Genomic DNA, 26,449 nt, shown 5'->3' on the forward strand with positions numbered 1-26,449 from the left:
CCAGGCAATCTTTACTTTAGGCCTCATATCATAGTTCAAACTATAGATTTTAATTTACTAATAAACATTATGTTTATCATAGAACATTTATTCAAGTCACTGTCTGTATACATTTTGTGTTTTTTTGTAAATACATTAACAGATCTAGACAATTAAAATTAGAATCAATCCATAAATAATCAGTAGTCCTATTCATTTAAATATTAAGTCACAAAATAGAATATCCTAGAACCGGATCTATGTTTCATCAACATGTAATGAGTAAACCAGTGGGAACAGATCATGTGAGGAAAGCCTTTAAAAGTATTTTATCTGAAAACTAGTTTTTCATATAAAAGACCTTCACCTTGAGCTGGTCTTTACAATCACACCTATCATATCTCATCTTGATCTTAAAAAAACAAACAATCTGGTACCTAGAACAGAGTGAAGATGACACTCCAGGAACTGTAGATCACTTTTCCAGATGTCTGGTGGCGGACTGAAAATGTCAGGCTAAATATAGGATGATTGTAATCTTGTTTTATTCGTTTTTTAAGCACAATGAATGACAGAAGGGAGTTTACTAGTAAACGGTGTAAACTTAACAGCAGTGAGAAGTTTTGTTGCTTATACCTGCAGGGAAATCTCACCTGCAACTGCATCTCCGTTGCACAAACGCTGTTGCGTATATCAGTAAAATGTTTCCATATAAACTACTATAGAAACGATTTTTGAATAGTTATTGTATTGTGATAAACATGTAATGTTTGACTAATAGCTACACGTCATGAAAATGTTAGTGTAAACATATTAGTGTGTATTTAAACGTCAGTGTTAAAATAAGAACATAAAAATGTGCCATGATAAAAAGTTTTTCACTGTCTTGATAAATCACATTTAAATAATAAACACAAATTTAATAAAACATTTTTTTTAAATCGAATGTCCATTCAATTCATTTTAATTCATTTAGAATACATGAATACACAATATACATTTTTTAGTTTTTGTAAACAAAAAAAATGAAAAACTGTTTCATTAACCACTTTATTAAACATGAACTATGAACAATAGTTGAAAAATTAAACTCTAATGTTGAACAATTTAATGTTTCAACATTTACTACATTATTAAAATCAAATGTTGTATTTGTTAATAATAGTAAATGCACTGAAAACTAGCATGAACAATGAGCAACAAAAATTAATGAATACTGTAATATACATGTATTGCTCATTGTTGGTTCATGTTAGTTAATGCATTAACTATACGTTAACAAATAAGACCTTATTGTAAAGTTTTACCCAAAAAAAATCATATTTTGTGAAATAATGTCTTTATTATTCATTAGCTTAAGTCATGATTGTTCTGGCTTTTATAATTGTTATACTGTTTTAGTTATAAATATGGTACTTCATTTCTACCTCATACAGTGTGACAACATGCCCCACAAATGGGTTGTTTTTCTGAGAAACTATAACAATAAAGTACTAAAAATGCTCTAAATTAAAAAAAGAAATAGCAGAGTCCACACCAAGGCTAAAATGTTAACGACACAGAGAAACATATCACTTGAATCACTTTCAGGGTGACTTTTTCAGTTGATGAATGGGAAAAACAATGACAAGCCAATCAGAATCCAGTCTGCTCGAACTCGAGCATTTAAAGCGGCAGACGACAAGACTGTAGCACGAGAATATAGTTATTGTTATAGTTATACATTCTTGGTGTGAACTGGTCTTAAGGATATGTCTATACAAACATTATCTTTCCAAATGCAAAGGGAAAAAAATCACAACTCAACTCACAATGTGTTTTCCAAACTTTCCCTCGAGGATCGACATTATTTCCGGTGTTTATCACATGCTGCCCGAGTGTTCATTTCCTCTTCTCTCTCTCCTCCTCGCGTGCCAGCGGAAAAGAGGAAATTATGTTACATCACTCAAGTGTTGTTTAATAGAGGCCTTTCCCAAATACTTCATCACTTTCACATGGAATGGTCATCTAGATGAGCTGCTCCTGACTTTGAGGATGAAGAGGTCAGTAGTACGCCAGAATGACAAAGCACTTCCTGACAGTTGTGATGTTTTATATTAAGTGTGATTGTGATAGATTTTGCCGGTCAGGCTGTGTAAACATTACAACTCATGAATGTCTGGATATTTATATTCAATCCACAACCACGACCCCCCTCCCTATTTTTCCCCCATAATGACTAGTTGACTGTCATATGAAACATAAAGTCACCTTTGTTTATACATAATGAATACTGGTAAAGTGGGACAGTTATGCTTCATAATTTCTATAGTTACATGTATATACTTCCATTACTAAAAATCAGCACTGAGCTCATCATAAGCAAGTACGTGATAAAAAAAATAAGTTCTGTGGCTATGACATCACTTTCGGGGGTGTGTGGCACCATATTCAGCAACCTTGCAGTGAACCGTGATGGTAAGTAAAATAACATGACACATCATAAAATGAGATGTATCATGTTAAGGTTATAAAAATAAAAATGAAATCATGGATTGTTTGTAACTGTTATATAGCCTACTTTGTTATAGGATGTCATGATGAATCTGAATTTTTAAAAATTACATTTATATTAATCTTCCTGTTTTTTATGTGATTTTGCACTGTCCCACTTTGCAAATTGTGTATTGTTAAACTGGGACATAGTATTACTGGCAAACTGGGAAGTGGGTGAATCTGCTGTACTTGACCCCCCCACACCCCTTAAATAAGGGATATTTATTATTATTATTGTTGTTGTTGTTTTATGTTGTTAATTAATTAGGCATACACTTGAATAACAATTGAATGTGTTAGAAGTGTCCCAGTTTGCCAATAAAGGTGTCCCAGTTTGACAGTAAGCACCTGGAAAAATGCGGTTTGGGGTCATTATTATGAGAAAGTGTCCCACTTTACCAGTATTCAACCAGCGCTTTATACAATATACTGTTTCAAAGCAGCTTTACAGTGAAAACAGGAAAATTAAGCATTTCTGCTGTTGTTGAGCTGCAGTCAGTTCAGCTTGATTCAGTTCCATTGTAAAGATCATCAATTATTGAAATAGTTAATTTCGTCAATAAAGCAGTTCTGAAAAAAAAAAAAACGATGCATTGTCCAGCTCAGTTCAGTTCTCATACAAGTCAAGTCAAGTAAAGTCATATATTTATAAACCAATATTGCATAACAGGTTGAAAAGCAGTTTTAATAATGAAACTTGTTGATACTGGAGTGATCTCCCTGCTCTTCCCAAGAAGTATTGTGTGCGTTCATCATATTTCACAAGATTGCCAGTAAGCCATGCTGTATCACTCCTCACTAAATGAAAAAAATAATTAAAAAATGTAGACCTCTGTCCAGTGCCAAAACAGCTGCGGCCCACCGCTGTCAGAGAGACCGGAAAACGAGTCTGTGCTGTCCCCTCATGGACCAAGTGAGCAACTACAGTAACTGCCTGAAATAATAGATTGCAGACATAAATACATTAAATTAATAAATAATTAAAGAAAATATAATGCTCACATTTAATACTATATATACTATAATAGAGTAACATCTATTTATGAAACATTTTCATCAATTTCTTCAGAAGTTTCTTCTAACTTGTCTCCATCTCACCTCATAAAGCATGTCGTGTCTAGCTTTTGCTGTTTTTCTAACCCTCTGTTAGTGATCTAATTGCACAAACTAGCTCATCTACTTGTCAGTTAGATCCAGCATCTTCCTCACTTATTAAAGGCTGCCTATCTGTAATCTCTTCTATTGCTAATGTTTCTCCCTCTATCATTAAAAACTGCTGCTGTCATATTCTGAAGAAATCAGGACTAGTTTCTTCTGCTATGAATAAAAACATATATCTTTTGTTTCTAAACTGCTCGAAGAAATGGTTGCCTCTCAGCTACAATCTCATCTTTGTGTTAACAATCTTCTTGATCCCTATCAATCTGGTTTTCGATTAGGCCATAGCACTGAAACTGCTAAAAATAACCAATGACCTGCTGATTCTGGTTTATTGTTGTTCTCATCATGCTTGATTTAACTGCAGCTTTTGACACTGTATCCCGTCACATACTTGTTTCCCGTCTTTCAGCTTATAGGCATCATGGTTTGTGCTCTTTCTTGGTTTACATCATATCTCACTGAGACAATTCTTCATTGCTGTCCATAATTTCAAATCTTCAACTTGTTCTCTCTCTCTCTCTCTCTTAAGGTGTTCCTCAAGGCTCCGTTTTTGGACCTCTTCTTTTCAATATTTATTTGTAACCCCTTGGTCATATTATCCATTGTCATGTTTTTACTATGATTGTAATGCTGACGACCAGCAAATTTACATATCTGCTTGCTCCATTTTTGCTCTTCCTCTTGACCTATTAAAAACCTGGGGGTTACATCTGATTCTTCATTTACATTTTTATCTCATATAAACTCTATTTCCCAAGACTGCATTTTACCACCTTCCAAATATTGCCCAACGACTGCACTCAGCCCCAAAGATACTGAAACTAGTTCATGCTTTGATAACCTCACGTCTCGACTATATTAACACGCTTCTTATTGGACTTAATAAACAAATGCTAGACTTATTGCATTACTATTTAAGTTCACTTTATTACTTAATATTTTAAAAATGTATATTCTTGTTTTTAAATATTTTTTTTATTTTAGTTAGCTGCCAAAGCAACATTTTCATTTAGGCTACTTTAAGTTTTTCCATCCGATATTTATATTTTATTTCGGGTTTATTTCAATTAACAAAAATGTTTTGATAGTTTTAGTTTAACTTAACGATAATAACCCTGATTTGGATTTAGTATTATATTATAGCCCTTGTGAAAACTTGCCAGTGTGAAACCCAGACTCTCCCATATATCTTGTTTTACATCATATTTTAGTAATAATATAAGGTAGGCCTAATATAATATAATATATTAATGTTTCTATTCCAAATGTATTCCTTCAGTTGTTCAGTGTTACATTCATTGCTCTCCTTCTTCAAGTGGCCGGAAGAGGGATGTGATGTAAAAATCCCATCGAACCGTTTTTTTTCTTCCCTGTGCAGCAGATCTTCCGATGCATTGTAACAGTGTTGAAGAACATAAACTCTTGAACACAATGCCTCGACATCTGTAATGGCGTGCTGACTTTCGGATGTGACTTCGGCGAAACGATTGTCAGGATCCCGAAAACAGGTAATTTGTCAGTTTAAAGCGAAAGATAGAAAAGTTTCTGAAGACAAACTGAAGTTGTTGATTTTTCTGGACTCTTTTGTTGCGATTGAGAAACACTCTTGCGTTCAGACAGATCAGATGAACTCGAGGTGATTCATAGATGCTTGAAACGTTGTTTTGCTAACTTTGGACGCTTTTTTTAGACATCTTTCATTTAGCCTACAGTCGATTGTGTAAAAAATGTTGAATTGTCAATATCATCCACATGCTTCTTTGTTATGTTTTATGATTATAACCGTTGAATGGTGGAATGTTTTGTGGCTGTTTTTTCACTTTATTGTCTTGATGAGTTTGTTTCTATAAGTTGATGCTTTGTGTTTTAATTTGTCTCCTTGACAATCAGCTTTATAAACCAGGCCGCAGTGCGCATGTCTAACTTTTACCTATAAAAAATGATAATAACTGATCGCTGTTACCATGACTACCTCTAAAAAGATCTGTTAGATGTTTTACCTTATGGATTCTGCACGAGGGATGTCCGATTAGTGAATGAATCGTTTTTCCGAGTCGGATCTGAATCGGTTCACAAACAAACCGGTCTGAACGATTCGTTAACGAATCAGACTCAATCAATCAGACCGAGCGGTTAAATGAAGTGTAACAGTACCTGGACCCCCCCCCCCCCCACCCCCCCCCCCCCCCACCCCCGGCGTTTGTTCCTGAAATGTTTTTTAAATAAATTTTTCCCATAGGGAATAAGGATTTTTGGGGAAAAAAACTCAAACTGTTACAAGTAGTAACAAACTGTTACAAAAAGACTTTTTGTCCGATTTTCAAGTACAAGACTTTGACAAACTACCTCTATATATACCTATATATACATACAAGTCATTCACGGTGTTTCATGGGAGTGGGTGGAGCTAAAGAGTTATTTACAGCATCATGGGTTATGTTGTTTTTCACCAGGAATTCCAATGTTAAACACGATTATTTAAAAAGTACTGACCGCTTCTGCAGAAGCAAATACTATGGATTAACAACCTTGTATCTCACAGTAGGTCAGTCTTTAAAGCTTAATAAGTTATTGTTAAACATCAATTTCCATATGCAGAAAATGAATGGAGTTTTTACCAGAACCTGACTGTTGCACTCTATTATAATATCACTTGTTGACTCAGTGAACTGAGAGAGTCGATTCTTTCCAACATGTCCAATTCCTTACTGAATGTGCTATTTTACTGATGGGGTAAAAAGGAAGTTTCTTTAACAGACTAAAATTATTTTAGACTTGCATACAAAGAGTTTTTTGTTTTTAAAATCAAAACATGCAAACTTGTTTTAGTCAAGAAATGAATTACATCATGCCGTAAAATAATCGCAGATTTATTCATTAATTTTTTTTATCCAGTTCTTTTTATCCAGTTCTCAAACTGTTTGAAAGAACTCTGGGAAATGAGCCTGACTTTCCATCATTGGTCCATATCAATATCACATCAGGGCACGTTGTCACATTTTTATTGAGTCGTGTTGTTTTCATAAGTTGTAATTTTATACTCTTTTAAAGCAACGTTTTCACGTTTTTATTTGTTACATTTTCAACGATTGATGTTCAATGAAATATATAAATATGTTACCTTTTAAATTGTGCAGAAAAGCCTAAATAGACTATTTAGTGGCTACTATTGAATTGATTTTAAGAAAAAAATGCTAAACTTAGTCTGAGAAATAATCACTGGAGTAAGTGTGACGACTAGCCCCCAGTGTATTAACAGGTATAAGTATTAGAAACTTTCATAAAAGAAGTAAAAGAACAACACAGCTCAGTGGATTGCTCTCAGTGAGGAGGAATTGGTGATATGTTGCAGCTTTGAAAAGTGAAAGATATTTAATTGAAATTCATCACGTTCACCTGTTGCATGAGGTTATTGATGTTTATTAACGATAAAGCATTTGTAACTGAGAATCTGAGGCATTTCATCTCTGAGTTTAATCTTCTGAAAGCCGGTTATAACAGCGATTTCCTCTGTTTTTTATTAAGTGTCTTTCACTGTTTTTCTTTCTCCTGTGATGCAAGAAAGTGTTGTGTGCCAGAGCAGAGGTCAGATGTTGCCTAATAAATGAAAAATGCCTCGAGCGTAAATTCTCATAAATTCACTCGTGCTCACAGCTCTTGTTTCTGTCTGTATCTGATTATCAGGCTCTCTGTTCAATCGTGTATCTGTGAAAGTTATACAGCAGACCGTAAAAGTGATAGTTCAACCAAAAATGAAATTCTGTCATCATTTACTCCGTCCTTATATTGTTCTTTTTTCTGTTGAACTATAAAAAATGGTAGCCATTGATTTCAAAAAATTTTAGGGGAAAAAATACTATGGAAGTCAACTGCTACCGTCAGCTGTTTGATTTTGGGCTTGATGATGGTTTTGTTTATGTCATAATGGGAATGCAAGTGAGTAGGCCTATGTATTTGTTATAGAGCCAATATGAATTTGATGAGAGAGGTTGAGTGATATTTCACTCAACTATTTGATATTGAGTGCCACATTAGATGTGATGAAGCACAGAATAGCCTTATTCACTAATAGCCTGCAAAACTACTGTATATCGAATGCAAGTGAAGCTCATTATTTAAAATTTTGTAAAGTGATTCACCCAAGTGATTTCCCAGAAATAAGAACTAAATGTATTCCCAGATGGACTGTATGGGATGGATGGGCTTTGCAAGCAGATGTCGTCTTATTTGCACAATTTCTGAATTTCATTTTTTAAAGAAAGGAATACTTTTATTTAGAAAATAATATTTATTAAATTGTGACGATAAAGAGGAGATTTGCAAAATATTTCTATTTGAAGTAAATTCTATTATTTTTAAACGTTCTCTTCATCAAAGCATCCCGGAAAAAAATTTTGGTTTTCTAAAAAATATTAAGCAGGACAACTGTTTTCAATATTGATATTAATAAGAAATGTTTCTTAAGCGGGTACCGGGAGCTCAGCATGTTAGAATGATTTCTGAAGGATCATGTGAGTAATGATGCTGAAAATTCAGCTTTACCACCACAGGAATAAATTACATTTTAAAATATAGAAATGTAACTATTTTATAATTTCACTGTTTTTACTGTGTTTTTGGTCAAATAAATGCAGCCTTGGTGAGCATAAGAGTCTTCTTACAAAAACAAAGAATTGTGCCAACCCCAAATATATGAACAGTAGTCTAAATGTTCAAACTGCACACTTGCTAATCCCAAATTGCTCATTTATTAGCAACAATAACAGTAGTGATACCACTAGAGAAAAACATCAGTCCTCCACTCCTGCTATCAAGAAAGTGTGTCACTTCACTCTTTCACATTGAAATGTGAGAAACTGTGATGCTGACTCGTTGCTGTCATGAGTTATTTTTAATTGACCAATCTTACGAATGCAAGGCCTCTCAGCTATTCTCAGACTTGATCAATTCAAGACCATGAAACAAAAGGCTGTTCAAGGTCAGTATTGTGCAGATACTTGTTTTATTTTACTTGTTCCTTAACTGACTAATGGCATTTTCAATTTTTTGTTTAAATCGACTTTTTCCTCTGATGTTTTTTTCCTTCACACTCTTTGAAATAACATTGGAAACAAATGAGGTAATTGCCGGCTACAATGGGAATTACAGTGATTACAGACTTTGGATTAAATCATGTCCATTGGATTAAATTAAATAAAATGTAAAAAATCTATATTTGCTTGCCATATTCCAAACAATCTCAGTTGTGTTTTTTTCCCTTTCATATGGGATCTTTTCATGCTTGGAAAACATAGGGGTCTTGGCATGAACAGAATGGATTAAGGACTTGAAGATTTCTTCAACTGTTGTGTGGCCACAGTAAGTTAGTCCTTGAGGCAACAGCATTTGGTTTTGGGTACATTGAGACTCTTCAGTTTTTAGTATCATGTTTTATTCCCCCTGTGTGGTGTATTTGAAGTGCATTTGAGGTCTATCTAACCTGAATAACTGACTGTTGAATGAGATTATTTACAACATTAATGTCGGTTCTGGCTGTGGTTTTGTGCAGTCTCTCGCTCTATCTCTCTGGTGAGCTGCCTGCGACTCTTTCTTGGTTTTGTTCTGCACATTGTTTGTGTTGCATAATTTTGAGATGTTTGGCAGTAAGGCTTGTCAGAGGCCATTGAGTGAACTGTACTACAGTTCCCTAGCACCAGGATGTAGGAATGTGAGTGTGATGCATGTGTTTGTGTGCATAACATGTTGTGTAGATGAGTGAACAGAATGGGTTCACATTTCTCTCGGTCCTTTAATTCTAGCTCAGTAGGGCAAACGCGTCCCTGCATGCTTGGAGAGGTTCATATGTTTGTCAGCATGCGTGCATGTACTTGCTAGTTGCAAGAGTGTGGAATTTGGGTAGGATAGACTTTCTCTCATGAAACAGCCTATTCGTTGTTTGCAGCCCTTTGTAGATACAATGTCTTTTTCAGGAAAGGTGTTGTGCAAATGCAACATCATGTAGCTTAATTCACTGATTTACAGTGTGTTTAACCTACTTAAAAAAATTGGTGTACAATAATTTTCCGAAGTTGAAAATAAAACAATAATTATTGAAGTAGGGTTTTCTACTTCAGAGTTTCACGTTTAATCCTGGCTGAGTTACTGTCCGTTTCTTTGTAATTGTTTCTGATATTTTTTTTTTCAGATTATTGGAGTAGGTTTTACAAGAAAATACTATTTAATTTTATTTTTACTTCATTTAATTCAGCTTCTACTTCAGCGTTTAATTCAATCTGTTACTTGCTGTTTCTTTGTAATTACTTTTACAAATGCATTTTCGGAAAATTGTTTTAAAGTAAATCCTGGTCAACTTTAGCTTAAATTTTGTATTTAAGATCCCACTTTATGGAATTGTATGCTGCATTTTAGGTAATTTTCCCATATAAAAATTGGGTAATTTGACATATAGTGGTGTCAAAAGTACCGCCACTTTGGTTTCAAGTTGATACTAATTAAAGCTCATTACTTCATTATCAAATACTATTTAATTTGCTAATAATTACACTGTATTAATATTAAACCTCAATAAAGGAATGTGTTCAGTATAGCTGATAAATTTTTGCTGTGATATTAAAATTGGGTAGGAGAATTGTGGAATTTCACGCTTTTGGGAAAAAGAATTGTGGCAATCCTAATATATAATTTAAATTGTAAACCAGTTACGCATCATACTTCCTTTAATTTATGCTGAATTTAAAGGAAATAGATTGAATTGTTTTTTATTCTTTTTTTTTTTTTTAGATTCTCCATGTTAGCAAAGGGTCTGTTAGTGCTGTTAATGTTTTGTGGCTTTGCTGTGTTTCCCAGTCGGTCACATGAGGCCCCTTAGAAAGATGAGCAAGAAGGCTGGAATCCCGGCACTGGACAGGCCTTTACATGAGCCAAATATTACATAAACCATCTGCAACTTTTCTCCTCTACCTCTCTCTCTTCTTCCCTTAGTATGCACATTATACCTGCGGCCCCCTATCATGCAATGGCAATAAAGTATCACAAAATTTTCTCTCAAAACGTTTAATTTGCACTCCAGAAATTTTAGTTTGATTATGCGAGTGCATATGTTTTTGTTCACATACAAGTGGGGTGAAATATGTTCCGATCTTGCAAATTATGTAATGGCTCATGGGGTATTCTCATCAACACAATGAAAACATGCTGTATGATAAACACATGAACCTTCACACATCATGATTGTGTTTACAGGCTGTAATGTTCAAAAGCCTTTTCTGATAATACACCACCATTCGAAAGTTGGTTGGTAAGATTTGTATTAAGTGCTCCTATTATGCTGTTTTAAAAGTTCCTTATTTTGTTTTGGAAGTATATAGGTTTGCATGCATCCAAGGTTTCTCAGTGTCTGAAACTGCTCAATAAAGGAATCTGTTTCTCTAAACCCCTCCTTTCCGAAAGACTACTCTGCTCTTATTGGTCAGATGGCCAGTCTGTTGTGATTGGTCGACCGCTTATACCACATGTCGGAATTTAACGAAACGCTATTACCATATCTGAATTTCAGCTCCACACGGGCTTCCTCAGCAAGTGTAGTGATCAGTTTTAACGTATTAATTCCAGTGTGAGTCCTCGTTCTTTTGAAGTGGATTTGCTTTCGCAGTGCAGGAAACACCAGCATCTTGACATCTCACCAACATGAACCAAACTCTTCCAGGTCTCAGATACAACGACAGTGTTTGTTTACTTTTCATTTATTTGAAAAAGGACCCATGTACAATTTTTAACATAAATCTTTACATTTGATGCATTGTACCAGATTCAGCCAAAGGGTAATTTTTATTAATGGACACATATTTGGTGTTGACGGAATAGATCTGCTACACTGCTGGTGCTGTTGATTATTGCTGCTGCTGCAGAACAAATACTTGCTGTGAGCCAAACATGCTGCTGCTGCTGCTGTACAATATAACATGCACAAATCACCCATAGAAGATCTATACAGGTGGAGCTGGGGAGGGAGGGCTTCTGAAAGCACACTGCAGTCTGCTAACAGCAAAAACTGCCAAGTATTTGAAGGTTGAGCTGCGAGCTCATTGGCTACTGATACAGCAGGAGCCAATCAGCTGTGCCCTATAGTATAGAGAATGATGTGATTGCAAGCAGATTGAGTTAAGGACCTATTAGCCTGCGCCATCTAGAGTTTCACGACAGAACTTTGTATTTATAATAATTATAGAGCATTTGCGCCACAACCAAATAAATGCTTAAAGAGTTCAGTTTAAAAAAAAAAAAAAAAATTAAAAGTCTAAAAGCTCATTGTAGATGGTAAAGCATTCCAGTGAGTAGTTGCTTTCACATAAAAAGCTGATAGTCCAAAAGCAGAACAACGAAAGTGTACAACACAATGTCTTATGGATGATAATCTACTGGATTTTTACAGAGTATTAAGATAAATAATCAGACACAGAGTACAGAAGGGGCCAAACCATTTAAAATGTTATATACAAGACAATAATAATAATCTAAAATTGTCAAAACTCAAAAGATTATGTTTCTCCAAAATTGAGGGTGGTTCTTCGTAGTAGACGTTTGCAGACAGCCAATGAAGACCATAGGCTGGCATTATGCAAATTTGTTACAAACCTACAAAGGTTTGTGCAGGAAGTAAGACTGTTATTACTGACTGCTCATTTCAGGCAGTGCAAAATCAGTTTTTTTTTCTTGTAGGACAAAATAACTCTAATTATCATGGCATGCACTTTGATCTTTTCAGACCTTTTTACACAAACAGCTATATCACACAATACATGAAAGGTGATAACTGAAAAAGCATAATAGGGGCACATTATTCTTGACCTCTCAGATAATCAACAGCACAAGCGAAATTATTTGAAGTACAGTATCATTCATATCTGTTGCACAAATAATCTAAATAATCAGCCGGGACCGGTTGTCTGTGATGCTGTTTCGTAACGACCAAACTCGCTGAACTTGTCATAGCTGTAAGTAATGGCTGATGATGGTTTGTGTGTAATTGTCTCTGGGGTAATGGCTGGGGCGTGATGCAGTCATGAAATCAGACACATTCCTGTGGTCTGAGGTTTGGGGAAAAGAGAGAGACCCTCCACAGTAATCGCACTGCAGTCAACACAGTTTCAAACTTGAAGTGCACACTGTCTGCCCTAACTACAACACTAACATTTATCTCAGTCTTTCCAGCGCTGGTACTCACTGCTATCAGAGGGGCCCTCGGGATCCCGGCTCCGGAGAAGAGCGGTAAAGTCTGGCTTAGGCTTTTGATGAAAGTTTTGTTAGGCTTTGGTCTGCAGAACACTGATGTGTTCAGTTTCTTGGAAGTCTCTTTGGTTATGATATGTCTACCAGGAACATAAATGCATGTCAATTAGATTCTGAGGAAAGTGTGGGTGGTGTGTGCCCATGCAAAACACTCTGCATCAATGCTAGGGTGGTTGTTAGGATGTTGCCTTGTTGGTGTTTATCATGTTTCCAAGCGCTTCCAATTAGGGCTGCACCATATGAGGAAAAATTATAATATCTGATCAATATTGCGATTTGTGATTTTAAAAATTTTTATGCTCCAGGTTTGCTGTGCCCATTTGTAGCTTTGCACAATTTTGGCAAAAATTCAGATCATCAAGGCCAAGGCGCACATCAGTTAAGATAAACGGAAGCTCAATGAGGTTTGTTGTAGAGATGTACCGATTGATCGGCTGGTGACCGGAATTGCTCGATTTTCACGTGATCGGCCATGACCGGCGACCGGCCGGTCAGTCGGACATGTGCCGATTTTATGCCGGTCAAATGCACTCTGGCACCGCATGATTAACATCGCGCAACATCAGCATCACACGTGCACACGAAACGCACATATAGGAAACCTCGTGAATTACGGCCGCTTCAAACCGCAAGCGTGAGCAGCGTGTATTTTTTTCGGTGTGCATGTTAATCAATGTGTGCATTCACACCGGGAGCAGCGCGTTAGCGTCGAGCAGGAGCGTCGTGTGAGCTGCAGTGAAGCGGGGTTTCGGCGAGGAGTCTATTTTTGCTGCACTGCTCACGCTCAATTAAAGTGAAAGCACACTTTTGATGGACAAAATAAATATGATTTCACACAAAAAGTGCCCAAAATGCACAGAAATTGCACAGAAACAATATCGTTGGAATCACTTTGAGAATGTCTTTTTTTCTTCCGGCTGATAAATGAGAAAACCCTTGACAGCCAATTATAATCCCCCCTATATATAATAAAATATATATAAATTAAAAAAAGTTTAATCAGATTAACTTTTATTCATAAAATGCACAATAATTTGGCATGCATGAGTAACTGCTGGCAATAAAACATTATTGTTTACATGTTATGTGCAGTCTCAATAATAGCATGGTATGTTATGTTAACAATTCTTGTTTTTACAATTGGAGTCTCAGTGATTCTGTTTTAAGAAAGAGCCTCTTTTATTCATCATTATTGAGAGTCCCACCCTGAATGAGCTGGAATTCCCAGTCATTCCCGGCCACATCTGCTCTGGCATAGTTTGCATAGTTAGCATAGCAGTGATGCTAATATGACCTGTGGGTTCCCACAGGACTCGGAAAACCCAGAGGATTGTGCAGCTGCGCCCTGCATGAGAGCATCAGGGTGCCGATTTGTATTGGATTTATAGTTGGTTCTCTGACTATGTTTGACTCTGAACATGTTTTAAACATGTTTTTTTCAACATCAGTCAGTGAGTGCAAATGGTGTACCAGTTAAAACACAAGCATGCTTTTAAAAAAGCACAGAAAATCCGGGTCTCATGCTCCGCAAGGCTGCATTTATTTGATCAAAATTACGGAAAAAACAGTAAAATTGTGAAATATTATTACTAAATAAAATTATTAAATAAAATTTTCAGCATCATTACTCCAGTCTTCAGTGTCACATGATTCTGCAGAAATCCTTTTAATATGCTGATTTGCTGCTCAAGAATTTTTTTTTATTATTATCAATGTTGAAAACGGTTGTGCTGCTTGATATAACAAAAGTCTTTTCAAATAATCAATTGAATGTGTCCTTTCTGAATAAAAGTATAAATTTATTTTCTTTTTCTGTTTAAAAAAAAAAAGCTGACACCAAACTTTTTAATGGTAGTGTTTATGAATCTTGAAGGTATTTTTTTAAAAATATTTTTTAATATTTTGGTTTACAAAAGGTTTCAATGTGTTTAAAATTTTTTTTTTACTAAAAAAAGGGGGGCTTCTTATTTATTTATTTTCACTTTCATGTAGAATTCAGCATTTTCTCTTTCACTTCTTGTGACCGTTATATTGACTGGAACATTGGCAGATGGCACATTACTGTTGTTTGTTTGTGTTCATCAGAGATGTAGTCTGCACTCCAGTCTGAGGTCTCACTATGCTGCTGTATCTGCTGCTGGCCATCTTACAAACCAACATCAATGGCCAGATAGACCCAGGTAATGTTTCATGCACACCTACACAAACATATGCATTCATACAAACAGGTGCAAAACATTTACTTTCTCATGGTGTCTATAGCTCACTGTCGTTACCCTCTCGGTATGGAGGACGGGAGGATCAAGAACGACGACATCACTGCCTCCAGCCAGTGGTATGAAACCACAGGCCCTCAGTATGCAAGGTAATGTACATATGACCGACTACACTGAAGTTCAGAAGGGTAGTAGTCTATAGGGCTGCACGATATATCAAAGTAAAATCAATATGGCTTAGTGCGATTTGTCAATTTAATGAAGTGAATATATAGGTGCAGCCGGAGTGCATTCTTTACACACGTGTAGTTCACGATACAGCGTTTCAGAGTCTCAGAACAGCTCGTTTCAGCTCGCTGAGAATCAAGCCGTTCTGAGATGTTGTGAGCTGCACGCGTGTAAATGAACATACTCTACGTTACTTCACTGTGAAACTAGCAGCGTGATTATTAATTTGCCAGCAAACAGTCAAAATAAAATCTTAACGGTTGACTGTTTGAAAATGATTAAATTAAGGTGGAAATATTATTACTGTTATATCATAGTAAAAATCAAACGTATTTGATTACTCGGTTTTTTTACTGTGCAATAGTGTTATTGCAATATAGTTATTATTTTTAATAAAATATATTTAATAATAGTCACAACAGAATCATAATAAGAATTATTTTTTTATAGTCATATTGAATTGGTCAAAAGCTGCCCTATTAAAACTCAAGTGGAAAGAGTTTTTTAAGTTTTTCCTAAATCGTTCAGCCCTAAAAGTATTTCGTACTTAATCACCATGAAATCAAACTAGACAGTTCTCCATTCTTCAATTCTTCATGTGCCCTCGTAATCTTTAATTAAAATCACTTCCCTCTCTCTTGCAGCGTCATCTCTTCTCTTCTCTGAGGATATGTTAACTAGCACGAGGGCGGGACAACCTGTCACTCACATGATATCCACCAATAGCAAACCACAACAATCCATTAAATTCCCCATTGACAAATCAAGCCCCGCCCTACTTTTTTTTCTTTTAAGAGAACCCGTTTCACTTAGATATACGTCACAATAAGGAAGAAAAGACTATCACAACTTCTCTTTCATGCCGAATTTTTTTTTTGAAAGTCCTCAGAGTGAAAAGTTAATTTCACACCTTTTTTTTTTGCGGTCACCAATAAATGCACCCAACTCACTCTAGAATGATTCATTCTTTCCAAATAGAGCTATTCAAGTCATCTGGTTAAACTTCCTGTATTTTTTCACATCACAATATTTTGTGTCGAAATATATTTATAAACAAGCTCATTTATTTCACAAGATCGAGCTAAAATTTGGTTCCTCATGATCTGAGCTCTTTAAATAAAGATCTAGGCCTCTTAGATTGCGTAATGACCGTTTATCATTTGCCTCTGTCTGTTGTTGTATCAGGTTAAACCATGAGGAAGGGGACGGCGCCTGGTGTCCTGCTGGTCAACTGCAGCCCTCAGATGTTCAGTATCTTCAGCTTGACCTTCGTCAGCTCATCTTCCTCACCGTGGTCGCTACACAGGGTCGCTATGCACGCAACTCCGGCAACGAGTATGCACGCAAGTACCGTCTGGAGTACAGTCGCGATGGACGCCGCTGGATCTCCTGGAGAAACCGCCTTGGCAGTGAGGTAGGTGTATTTTATAGATACTATTATGAGGTACTATATAATCAGATTTTATATAAATGACCTGAATGAAATGAAGTTTTGGTACTAAACTAATATTAGCAAATGTATAAGTTATATCAGAAAGCAATTATGCTATACACTTCTGTTCAAAAGTTTGGGGTCGGTAAGATTTTTTTAAAGTTTTGAAAAAAGTATCTTCTGCTCACCAAGGCCGCATGTATTTTAATGTAAAATACAGTAAAAACAGCATTTCATTTTTGAACAACCTTTTTCTATTTTAATGTTTTAAAATGCAATTTATTCCTACATTTTCAGAAGCCATTATTTGGGGATACCGTGATGCATTTTTTCCAATATTCTATGATAGGAATAATTCTATGATTTGATTCTATTCAGGATTGAACAGAAATACATTATAAATAAACATTATAAATGCCTTTACTAACACTTTTGATCAATTAAATGCATCCATCCAGAATAAAAAAAAAAAAAATTGGAAAAAAGTATTGTATATAGTGCATTATACTGTATGTGCAGTATATAGTGGAAACTATAACTTTTCATCAAAGTAACCAATAATCATAGTAATTCTATTCTCGCACTATTTTCTTTATTGAATAGTAAAGCTTATGCATAAATTATGTTTGGGTGTAAATGTTGTCATGTAATCAAAACAAGTTTGATTCAATGGACACTAAATCCGAATTTCGTTCATACTACACATTTAGAATAGAAACACTTTTTTAATGATTGTGAAGCAAGTTTCAAACCAAATGTGGTACCTAATATACAGTATGCGGTTTCGGATGCCCCGCATGTTCATAATATATACCACAATATCTTGTACCTTATTGCTTATCTAATTTCTTCTGTACTCCAGATTATTATGGGCAATGTAAACACCTACGACTCTGTGGTGAGAGACCTCCATCCTCCCATCATCACTCGGTTCTTGCGCTTGATTCCTGTCACGGATGCCGTGCACACTGTGTGTATGAGAGTAGAGCTGTTTGGATGTGCCTGGCAGGGTGAGTCATGAAAATTACCAATAATTAACACTCTTTAAGCAAAATTATTACAAATATTATTTTATTTATCAGCGCCTTCTATTAAAGGGTTAGTTCACCTGTTTTTCAATTTATGAGTAAAATAAAACCTGTAGTTAACAGAACTTGACGATACTTTGACGTTTGATGTTCTACAACATAAACTACACACACTCACAACCCAATCTTTCTAATCTGGTTACTTACTAGAAGCATATGTTTTCAAAAATAAACATAACTGCTTCAAAATTTGCATTTTCAGTATGGGTGTGCAGTTTACGTTGTAGAACAAAACGTCAAAGTGTCGTCAAGTTATGTTTATTTTACTCTACTTCATTTTATTTTACTTAATAAAACCTCATTATAAAACCCCATAGGAAAAACTCGAGAGAACCAGTGGCGAACCAGTCTTCCTGGTTCTGACGTCAAACCTGCACCACTGTATTTTGGTCACGAAAACAAGAACCAATGAGGTTCATTCTCGTGTTACGCAGCACGTTTGAGCTTCAGCAAGAACCAATGAGGTTCATTCTCGTGTTACGCAGCACGTTTGAGCTTCAGCAAGAACCAATAAGGGTTCATTCTCGTGTTACGCAGCACGTTTGAGCTTCAGCAAGAACCAATGAGGTTCATTCTCGTGTGTCAAGCAGGTTCAGTTGAGCTTCTGTTTACATTCTCTCATCAAGGTTTATATGTGAATAAAACTGTAAATGAAATCTGTTCATCTGTAAAGCAATCGTGTCTCTTCAGAAGGATTGGATTAAATCGTTCCATTCATATGAATTTATTTTACGATCTGAGCATTGAACTGTCAGAGTTTTGGGTGAATAGACTGTCAATGGAGGGGCAGAAATCCCTCAAAAATATCTTGATTCGTATTCCGAAGATCGAAAGTCTAATGGATTTGAAATGACATGAGGGTGAGTACATGATGACCGAAGTCTCATTTTTGAGTGAACTATCCCTTTAAGCTGCCGAACGACTACATTTATACATTTTGACAAACTATTATAATCCGATTGTGCACAAGCTTATAGACGTGAGTTATGCATGATCTCATGCGGTTCATGCTAATTCAGTTTCATACTTGCATATGGGCTACAGACTGAAGCAGATAGTCTTGGCAGTCACGTTTGAGCAGCTGTGGTCTGTGTGGATTTGCCCCCTAGTGTCTGATTTGCAGCAAGTTAGTTCCATTTGAACTCAATTGCTCTAGTGCCTTAAACGTGAGCCAAGAGAAATGAGTAATTACATTCTGGAGCTAAAGCAATATTGAAGTTTGGGACCACTCTGTTTGTCTTCCTCCTGGAGTGCAGATGGCCTGACGGTGTACAGCTCTCCAGAGGGCCAGACCATGATGGCTCCTGGCTATCCCATCACACCTCTCAATGACTCCACGTACGACGGGGCCCTGGAACGCAGGTGAACATCTAATCTAATGCTATATGTTTAGCTTTTAGGAATGCACTGATGTTAAAACTCTGGCCAATACTGATTAGCCGATAAATATTTATATCATGTTATGGCTATAATCGATAAATTAAAGTGTATTTTAAAAAGTGTTGATATTAAAACTCTATACTTTTTTGTCTAAATAAATATAAAACATGGAAAAACTCAAATTTAGGCATCACATCATTATAATGTTCAGAATGATAAATTAATATTAATTTTAAGATTTGCTAAACATTACATTTAACAGTGTTGTTAAACTATTGGTGTTTTTAAAGATTAATTTTAAGCGTGTTTAAATATAAAATAATAGAAATAAATTTGTGGTTAGTACATTTTGTTCTTAAAATACTTTTATTCAGGAAGGAAGAATTATATTGATCAATAATGACAGGAATGTTACAAAAGATTTCTACGTATTTCAAATATATGCTGTTCTTTGAACTTTTATTAATCAAAAAATATCACGGTTTTCACAAAAATATTAAGCATAAACTGTTTTCAACATTGATAATAATAAGAAATGTTTCTTGAGCAAAAAAATTATCATATTAGAATGATTTCTGAAGGATCATGTGACACAGAAGACTGGAGTAATGATGCTGAAAATTCAGCTTTGCATCACAGGAATAAATTACATTTTAAAATATATTTAAATAGAAAACAGCTATTTAAATTTATAATAAAATAAATGCAGCCTTGGTGAGCAGAAGATAATTATTTCAAAGGCAAAGGCATTAAATATCTAATTTTGGTTGATTACATTTAAATCCTAATTTAAAAAAAAACTTGTATTCCAATGTTGAATGATTTGAAGGTTTGGAACAACATGCGTAAATGCTGATGGGTGACCGATCATTTTAAATAAGCTTTATATACATCGTTTGGAGGTTGTCTGTTTCTTCACATTGATTCTACATCCTCTAGTCATTCTGTGGCAGAACAATCAAGATTGTTTTTAAGTTCTAGAATGAATTCTAATCACTCCTCGCCCAAAGCTAAGTGCTTCCTGTCTGTCTCTGTTCCCACAGGAAGCTGTCTGGGGGGCTGGGTCAGCTGACGGATGGTGTGATTGGTCAGGATGACTTTACACAGAGAAGGCAGTACCGGTTGTGGCCTGGATATGACTACGTGGGCTGGAGGAACGACAGCTTGGGCCCTGGATTTATAGAGATGGAGTTCCAGTTTGACAGACAACGAAACTTCACGTCTATGAAGGTGAGAGTGGAGGAAGAGCTATGCTGATTACAGCGAGGCACTAAAGGAAGTACACAGGACCAAAGTGTTAAAGCTGAGTGTAAATCTTGTACTTGTAATGAAGAATTGAATCAAGGATTTAGAAAAAAACTGTTTATTATTTCAGTAAAATTATCTAAATTGTATTTTTGGAGCCACTTTTCTAAGTTAATGAATCTTTGATTATGCAAAAGTCCTCAGGTATTCTTGAACATACAGTATCACACAAGAATAAATGTTTTTAAGGCTACGTTCACACTGCAGGCTGAAACGACCCAATTCCGATGTTTTTGCCCCTATGCGACCTGTATCTGATCTTTTCATGCCAGTCTGAACGACACAGATCCGATCTTTTCAAATGCGACCCAGGCCACTTGGGTATGTGGTCCAAATCCGATATGTATCCCATATTTTGAAATGCGACTTCAATCTGAACGGCCAGGTCGCATGTATCCGACCCGCACGTCATTAATATGCGACAAACGTCATAATTCTGCGTTGAAGTAGGCGGGAATGAGAAGATAAACAACAACTATGGCGGACGATGCTGAGACCAGTCAATGGAAGGGAAGCGAGGTTTCTGATTTAATTAATATTTGGGGGGACAGCTCTATTCAGGCCATGTTTAGCTACTTCCGCATACAACAAGTGACGTTGTTGACCGTTGAGTACTCTTCTGCGCATGCGGGTCACTTCTGGGTCATTTCACGTTCACCTTCACACAGGAGATCACAAAAGGTCGCATTTAATTGGAAATGTGAACGGCCTTGCAAAAAAATCGGATTTTAAAAAAGAAAATCGGAATTGAGCATTAAGCCCCTGCAGTGTGAACGAGGCCTAACTTAAACATCGGTGATAATTTATTCTATATAACTTGCATCCCGACTTATTAAAAAATCATATTTTGTCCCATATTTTCTTCTTTCCTAAACTGTAGTTCGCTATCCTGAAACAGAGTAGCAGTCTTCTGTCACACGAGAATAACCTAATAAAAGGTTGCCAATCTCGTCACAGTATATTTTTGAGAACAAAATGACCATCCAAACACAATTTTTTATCGATTGAACTTGCAGTTAGTGAAGAGATCAAGTCAGAATGCAAAATGTCAAAGAAGCGTGTGTACATTTAACAAGGATCTTCAAAAAGAGTTTATCAAGTTATTATGTGCTGTAAGTTGTGACAAAAATAACTCAATGTGGTATTGCGCAATACCATATGGGATTCTATGGATACTATGTAGGAATGATGCGCATCAGAAGCGCTCTATCAGACAGAGCGCAATCCCGAATTCACTTCTCTTTGTGCCTGAATGGTCAATATAGACGCAGTTGTCAAAATGCCAATCGTGGAGAAACTCAAGTAAATGCAATCGGTCATGGCTTAAGTGAAAACCGGTTATGTGTCAGTATATTAGATCCAAGCATTCGGTCTTAGTGACAGCAGCCTAAAATATATCATGAAATAAGTATTTGGTCATATTGCCCACCTTTAGTAACATTATAATACATTATAATAATCTTTACTGTTACTTTTGATCAATTTTTAATGCATCCTTGTTGAATAAAATAATTTCTTTAAAATAAATTCTACTGACCTACCTACACTTTTGAAGAGTAGTGTATAATATTTAATATCTCGTGGTGATGCTCTTGAAACACTCTTGAGAATGTTATTCATTTATGAGCATAATTATTTTCTATTGTAATTGACATTCAGCCACTAACACTGTTCATAGAACTTGTACCAAACCTAAAATTTGCATTTGTTCTGGGTTACATCTGTAATGTGTATAATTTGAAGATGATGCGCTTTGAAGTGTTTGTTGAATGACAGCTTTGATGTAGCACTAATTATACATCATATTTCACACATAATAAAACGATTTTTTTGCCATAATAGCAATGCTTATTGGGTCTGTATATAATCATGTCAGTGTGTGTGGACTGGGGGGGTTTAGGTGCTTAATCTTGAAGTAATGATTTTATAATAGAAATCATATGTTTATTGAAGCCAAGCCTGGTTTGCTTTGTATCTTAAAGTCAGCATGAAATCAGAGTCAATTTATTTACTTAAGATTTACTTGTGTACAACCATCAAAAGTTTGGGGTCAGTAATTTTTTTAAATGTTTTTGAAAGAAGCCTCTTATGCTGCGTTTGTACATTCTTATGCGTGGTACTTTTTTTCTGGATTCTTTGATGAATAGAAAGTTGTATGTCCACAAGGGACTGGAAACTGAACATAATGTCCACTTTATCACTTTAAGAAAGAAAAATGAGTTATAAATATCCCTTATGTTGACTTCAAATGGTGCAGATTGTAGTACCATGAAGCTCTATTTATAGTGAACACAGAAAGGCTTCAGATGTTAATGACGCTTACTTATCCTCTCTTTAACAGGTTCACAGTAATAACATGTTCTCTCGGGGTGTGAAGATCTTCGCATCCGTGTCCTGTGCTTTTAAACTGCATCTCATTTCCGAGTGGGAAGCAGAGCCGGTGGAGTTTCACACAGTTCTGGACGACCGGAACCCAAGCGCTCGTTATGTGACCGTCCCGTTAAAGCACAGGTCGGCCACGGCTCTGCGCTGCCGCTTCTACTTTGCTGACACTTGGATGATGTTCAGCGAGATCTCATTTCAGTCTGGTATGAAATAAGAACAGCTCACCTCTCCCTCCCACTGGTATTCCCAGTATTTCCTCATTAAAATTCAGCCAGAACTGTGAAATGCTTTTCATATCATCATTCCCAATTTAATAATTTCCACTTACACCATCGTTCAAAAATTTGGGGTCTGTGAGATATTTGTATGTTTTTGAAAGAAGTATTTTATGCTCACCAAGGCTGCATTTATTTGATCAAAAATACAGCAAAAAATAGTTATATTTTAAATTATTATTACAAATTAAAAGAATTGTTTTCTATTTGAATATATTTAAAATGTAATTTATTACTGTCACGCAAATGTGAATTTTCAGCATCATTACTCTCATCTTCATTTTCACATGATCCTTCAGAAATCATTCATGCTGATTTGCTGCTAATAATTATTATTAATGTTGAAAACAGTCCTGTTTAATATTTTTCTGGAAATCATGATACATTTTTTCTGGTTTCTATGAAGAATAGAAAGTTCAAAAGAACAACATTTATTTGAACATTATACATTTCTTTTACTGGCCATTTTATTCACTTTAATGCATCCTTGCTGAATAAAAGTATTCATTTCTTTCAAAAGCATCTTATTGGAAACGCATGCATCCCTCATAGTGAGACCAATTACTTATTCACATTTAGAGTGATAAATGTATTTTAAAGTGGGTGTAACTTTGTGATTTCCTGTGTTTTAATTATTTTCCATTGCAGCAACTAATGTGCTTCCTACCCAGAGGCCTCCAGTTTTGACCCCTCCTTCATATGAAGTTAACAGCAAAGAATCAGAAACTACCCAAATAACAGGTAAGGCCTGTCCTTCGGATGAGACGTTAAACTGAGGTCCTGACTCTCTGTGATCACAAAAAATCCCAGGATGTAAGGCGTTGCAGTGTTTTTATTGTCAATAAAATGACACATTTTTGACCGTTTACTTTCTTAATACATGTTATTCCAAAGAAAATTAAATGTCTGTCCAACCAAATCAAGTAAAGACTGTTTTTCGTGATCCAGGCAGTTTCCTATGAATACAAATGGAGGAAATGTGTCACATTATGGAAGTAAAATTGGTTGCGTACACCATTTCCTGTTGACTTTAAATGAATACACCTGACTACTGTACTAACTTGCGTTCTACACACTTCACTTGAACTTTAATAAACCGTCTGTGTTTGACAGAGGACCAGACGACACCATCAAAGACTGGCTCTCCTGAAGAGGGCAGTACGTCGATTCTGATTGGCTGTTTGGTGACTATTATTCTCCTGCTGGTAGTGATCATCTTCCTGATTCTGTGGTGCCAATATGTGTGCAAAGTCCTGGAGAAGGTGTGTGTGTGTTTGTATTGACTCAACAGATTTTAGAGCTGCTCAACAATACATGTAATATTTAAGGAGTGTGAAGTACCTTGGTCTACCTTACTGAAAGGATGAGCATAGCTCAATTTCAACGAAATATGAAAATACGATAACACAAAAAGTCTCTCTCTCTCTTTCTCTCTTAGGCTCCAAGGCGTATTTTGGAGGAGGAGGTGACGGTGCGTTTGTCCTCTAGCAGTGACACCATAATCCTGCAGACTCCCCCGGTGCCCCCGCGCATCTCCCTCGACCCCCCTTACGAGAGGATCTTCCTTCTGGACCCCCAGTATCAGGATCCCGCTGCGCTCAGGAACAAACTTCCAGAGCTGTCTCAAAGCGCAGAGGCTTCTGGTACCATTCGTTAAACACAAACACAAACACACTAGCTCTGTCTCAAACACTATTGTTCATCAGTAAATGGGCTACTGATCCCTTAAATCATTGGGAATTATGTAATTATTTATGTAAATTATGTTAGGAAGGCAAAGTATAAAACTATTGCCTTAAGCCAATGGATATAAGAATTTTAAACAAGTATAATTTTACGTTTATTTGTGAAATAATCAGATGCTAATATATACACTACTGTTCAAAAGTTTGGGGTCAAGATTTTTTTTGCATAACTGGATTTTAATGTTAATTTTGCAGCGCAGTCTGGGATTGTTTAGGATGCATGCAAAGCTGCCTTGTAATTTGGCCAAATATTATAAGACTGTAAGCATAATTTTGTTGCCGAATGGTGCAGCCTTCATGTCAGGAGCTCAACTTTAAATCCTAAAAGTAATGCCCAGATAGGTATCCTAGTAGGTTTTGTACCAGAGCTTCTGTGAAGACTTCCAGTACTGAATATATCTCTCCGTGATGTCCTTTTTAAAACTAACCTCTCGTTCTATCTTTTACCTTTTTAAAATGAACTTGGTTTCGTTGACACTTGTTTCCTCGACATTGTGCATGCTGCCTGCCAATGCACTTTTCCCTTTCTTCCTCCTCTAGTCTTGCGTTCTTTAGCCTTTGCTCGCAGTCTATGAACTCCATCTGATCTTGTTACCAGACTGACGGACTTTGCAAGGGTAAGAATCGTTGCTAGATTTTCCTTTGCTCCTTTTTTGACACCCTGCAGTTTCTTACACCCAGTCACCTCATTGTTTTTGTTGACATAAAATGACTGAAGTTGACATTTTCCTCTCTTCTCATCTTCTCCTTTTTCTGTCTCTTTCTCTTCCTCTTACTCTCAACAAAGCTCTAGTGACATGATTGTCAGCATTTAAAATATTGCAAGTCAGTGATTAAGAAAATAAATAGGGTGACATTAATAAAGAGATGCTTGAAATGAAGAATATGCCAAAATTGTAACACTTTACAATAAAGTGTATTTTGCTAATATTAGTTAACAGCATTAGTTAACATAAATTAACAATGACAAATACTTCTAAAGCATTTAATGCAATTTGAAAGATTCCTAATTTTGTTTTGGAGGTCTCCTACAATAGGTTTACATCCATCCAAGATCAAAATGATAAACACTTCAATTTTCTCATAATATACATTGTAGCATTACCTCTTTTCTCACAGTGTCTGAAACTATTCGAAAAAGGATTCCGTCTCTCTAAACTCCTCCTTTCTGAGAGCCTACTCTGCTCTGATTGGTCAGATGGCCCAGTCTGCTGCGATTGGTCTACCGTTTACAGCACATGTTGGAAACTAATTGCTTATTATCTTATTAGTGATACGATCGATAACGATGGCTTTGGTTTTACCAGATCAATTCAAGCCAGAGTGGAAGTGAAGCAAAGTAGATCAGCACAGAAAACAGCATCTTCTCTATATGTCGACAACATGAACCAAACTCTTCCAGGCCTCTAACTACGGTTATTGAGGCGGGTCA

General features: G+C 36.0%; 1 protein-coding gene across 1 annotated transcript in view; it reads left to right on the top strand.

Moving 5' to 3' along the window:
- The first annotated feature begins 1,891 nt into the window (after window positions 1–1,891).
- Window positions 1,892–26,449, top strand: part of ddr2l (discoidin domain receptor family, member 2, like) — a 32,067-nt gene continuing 7,509 nt past the window's right edge. The window contains exons 1-12 of the mRNA XM_077241705.1: window positions 1,892–2,021; window positions 5,054–5,183; window positions 15,049–15,143; window positions 15,226–15,328; window positions 16,593–16,821; window positions 17,702–17,849; window positions 19,184–19,289; window positions 20,351–20,537; window positions 22,954–23,200; window positions 23,921–24,013; window positions 24,386–24,534; window positions 24,711–24,915. Of these exons, the coding sequence (XP_077097820.1) occupies window positions 15,083–15,143; window positions 15,226–15,328; window positions 16,593–16,821; window positions 17,702–17,849; window positions 19,184–19,289; window positions 20,351–20,537; window positions 22,954–23,200; window positions 23,921–24,013; window positions 24,386–24,534; window positions 24,711–24,915 (1,528 nt within the window). The 5' untranslated portion in view covers window positions 1,892–2,021; window positions 5,054–5,183; window positions 15,049–15,082. The remainder of the gene's footprint in view (window positions 2,022–5,053; window positions 5,184–15,048; window positions 15,144–15,225; window positions 15,329–16,592; window positions 16,822–17,701; window positions 17,850–19,183; window positions 19,290–20,350; window positions 20,538–22,953; window positions 23,201–23,920; window positions 24,014–24,385; window positions 24,535–24,710; window positions 24,916–26,449) is intronic.

This window comes from Siphateles boraxobius, unplaced genomic scaffold (genome assembly GCF_051911475.1).
Source record: "Siphateles boraxobius isolate OS27281-9 unplaced genomic scaffold, OSU_SipBor_1 24, whole genome shotgun sequence".
Taxonomy (NCBI): domain Eukaryota; kingdom Metazoa; phylum Chordata; class Actinopteri; order Cypriniformes; family Leuciscidae; genus Siphateles; species Siphateles boraxobius.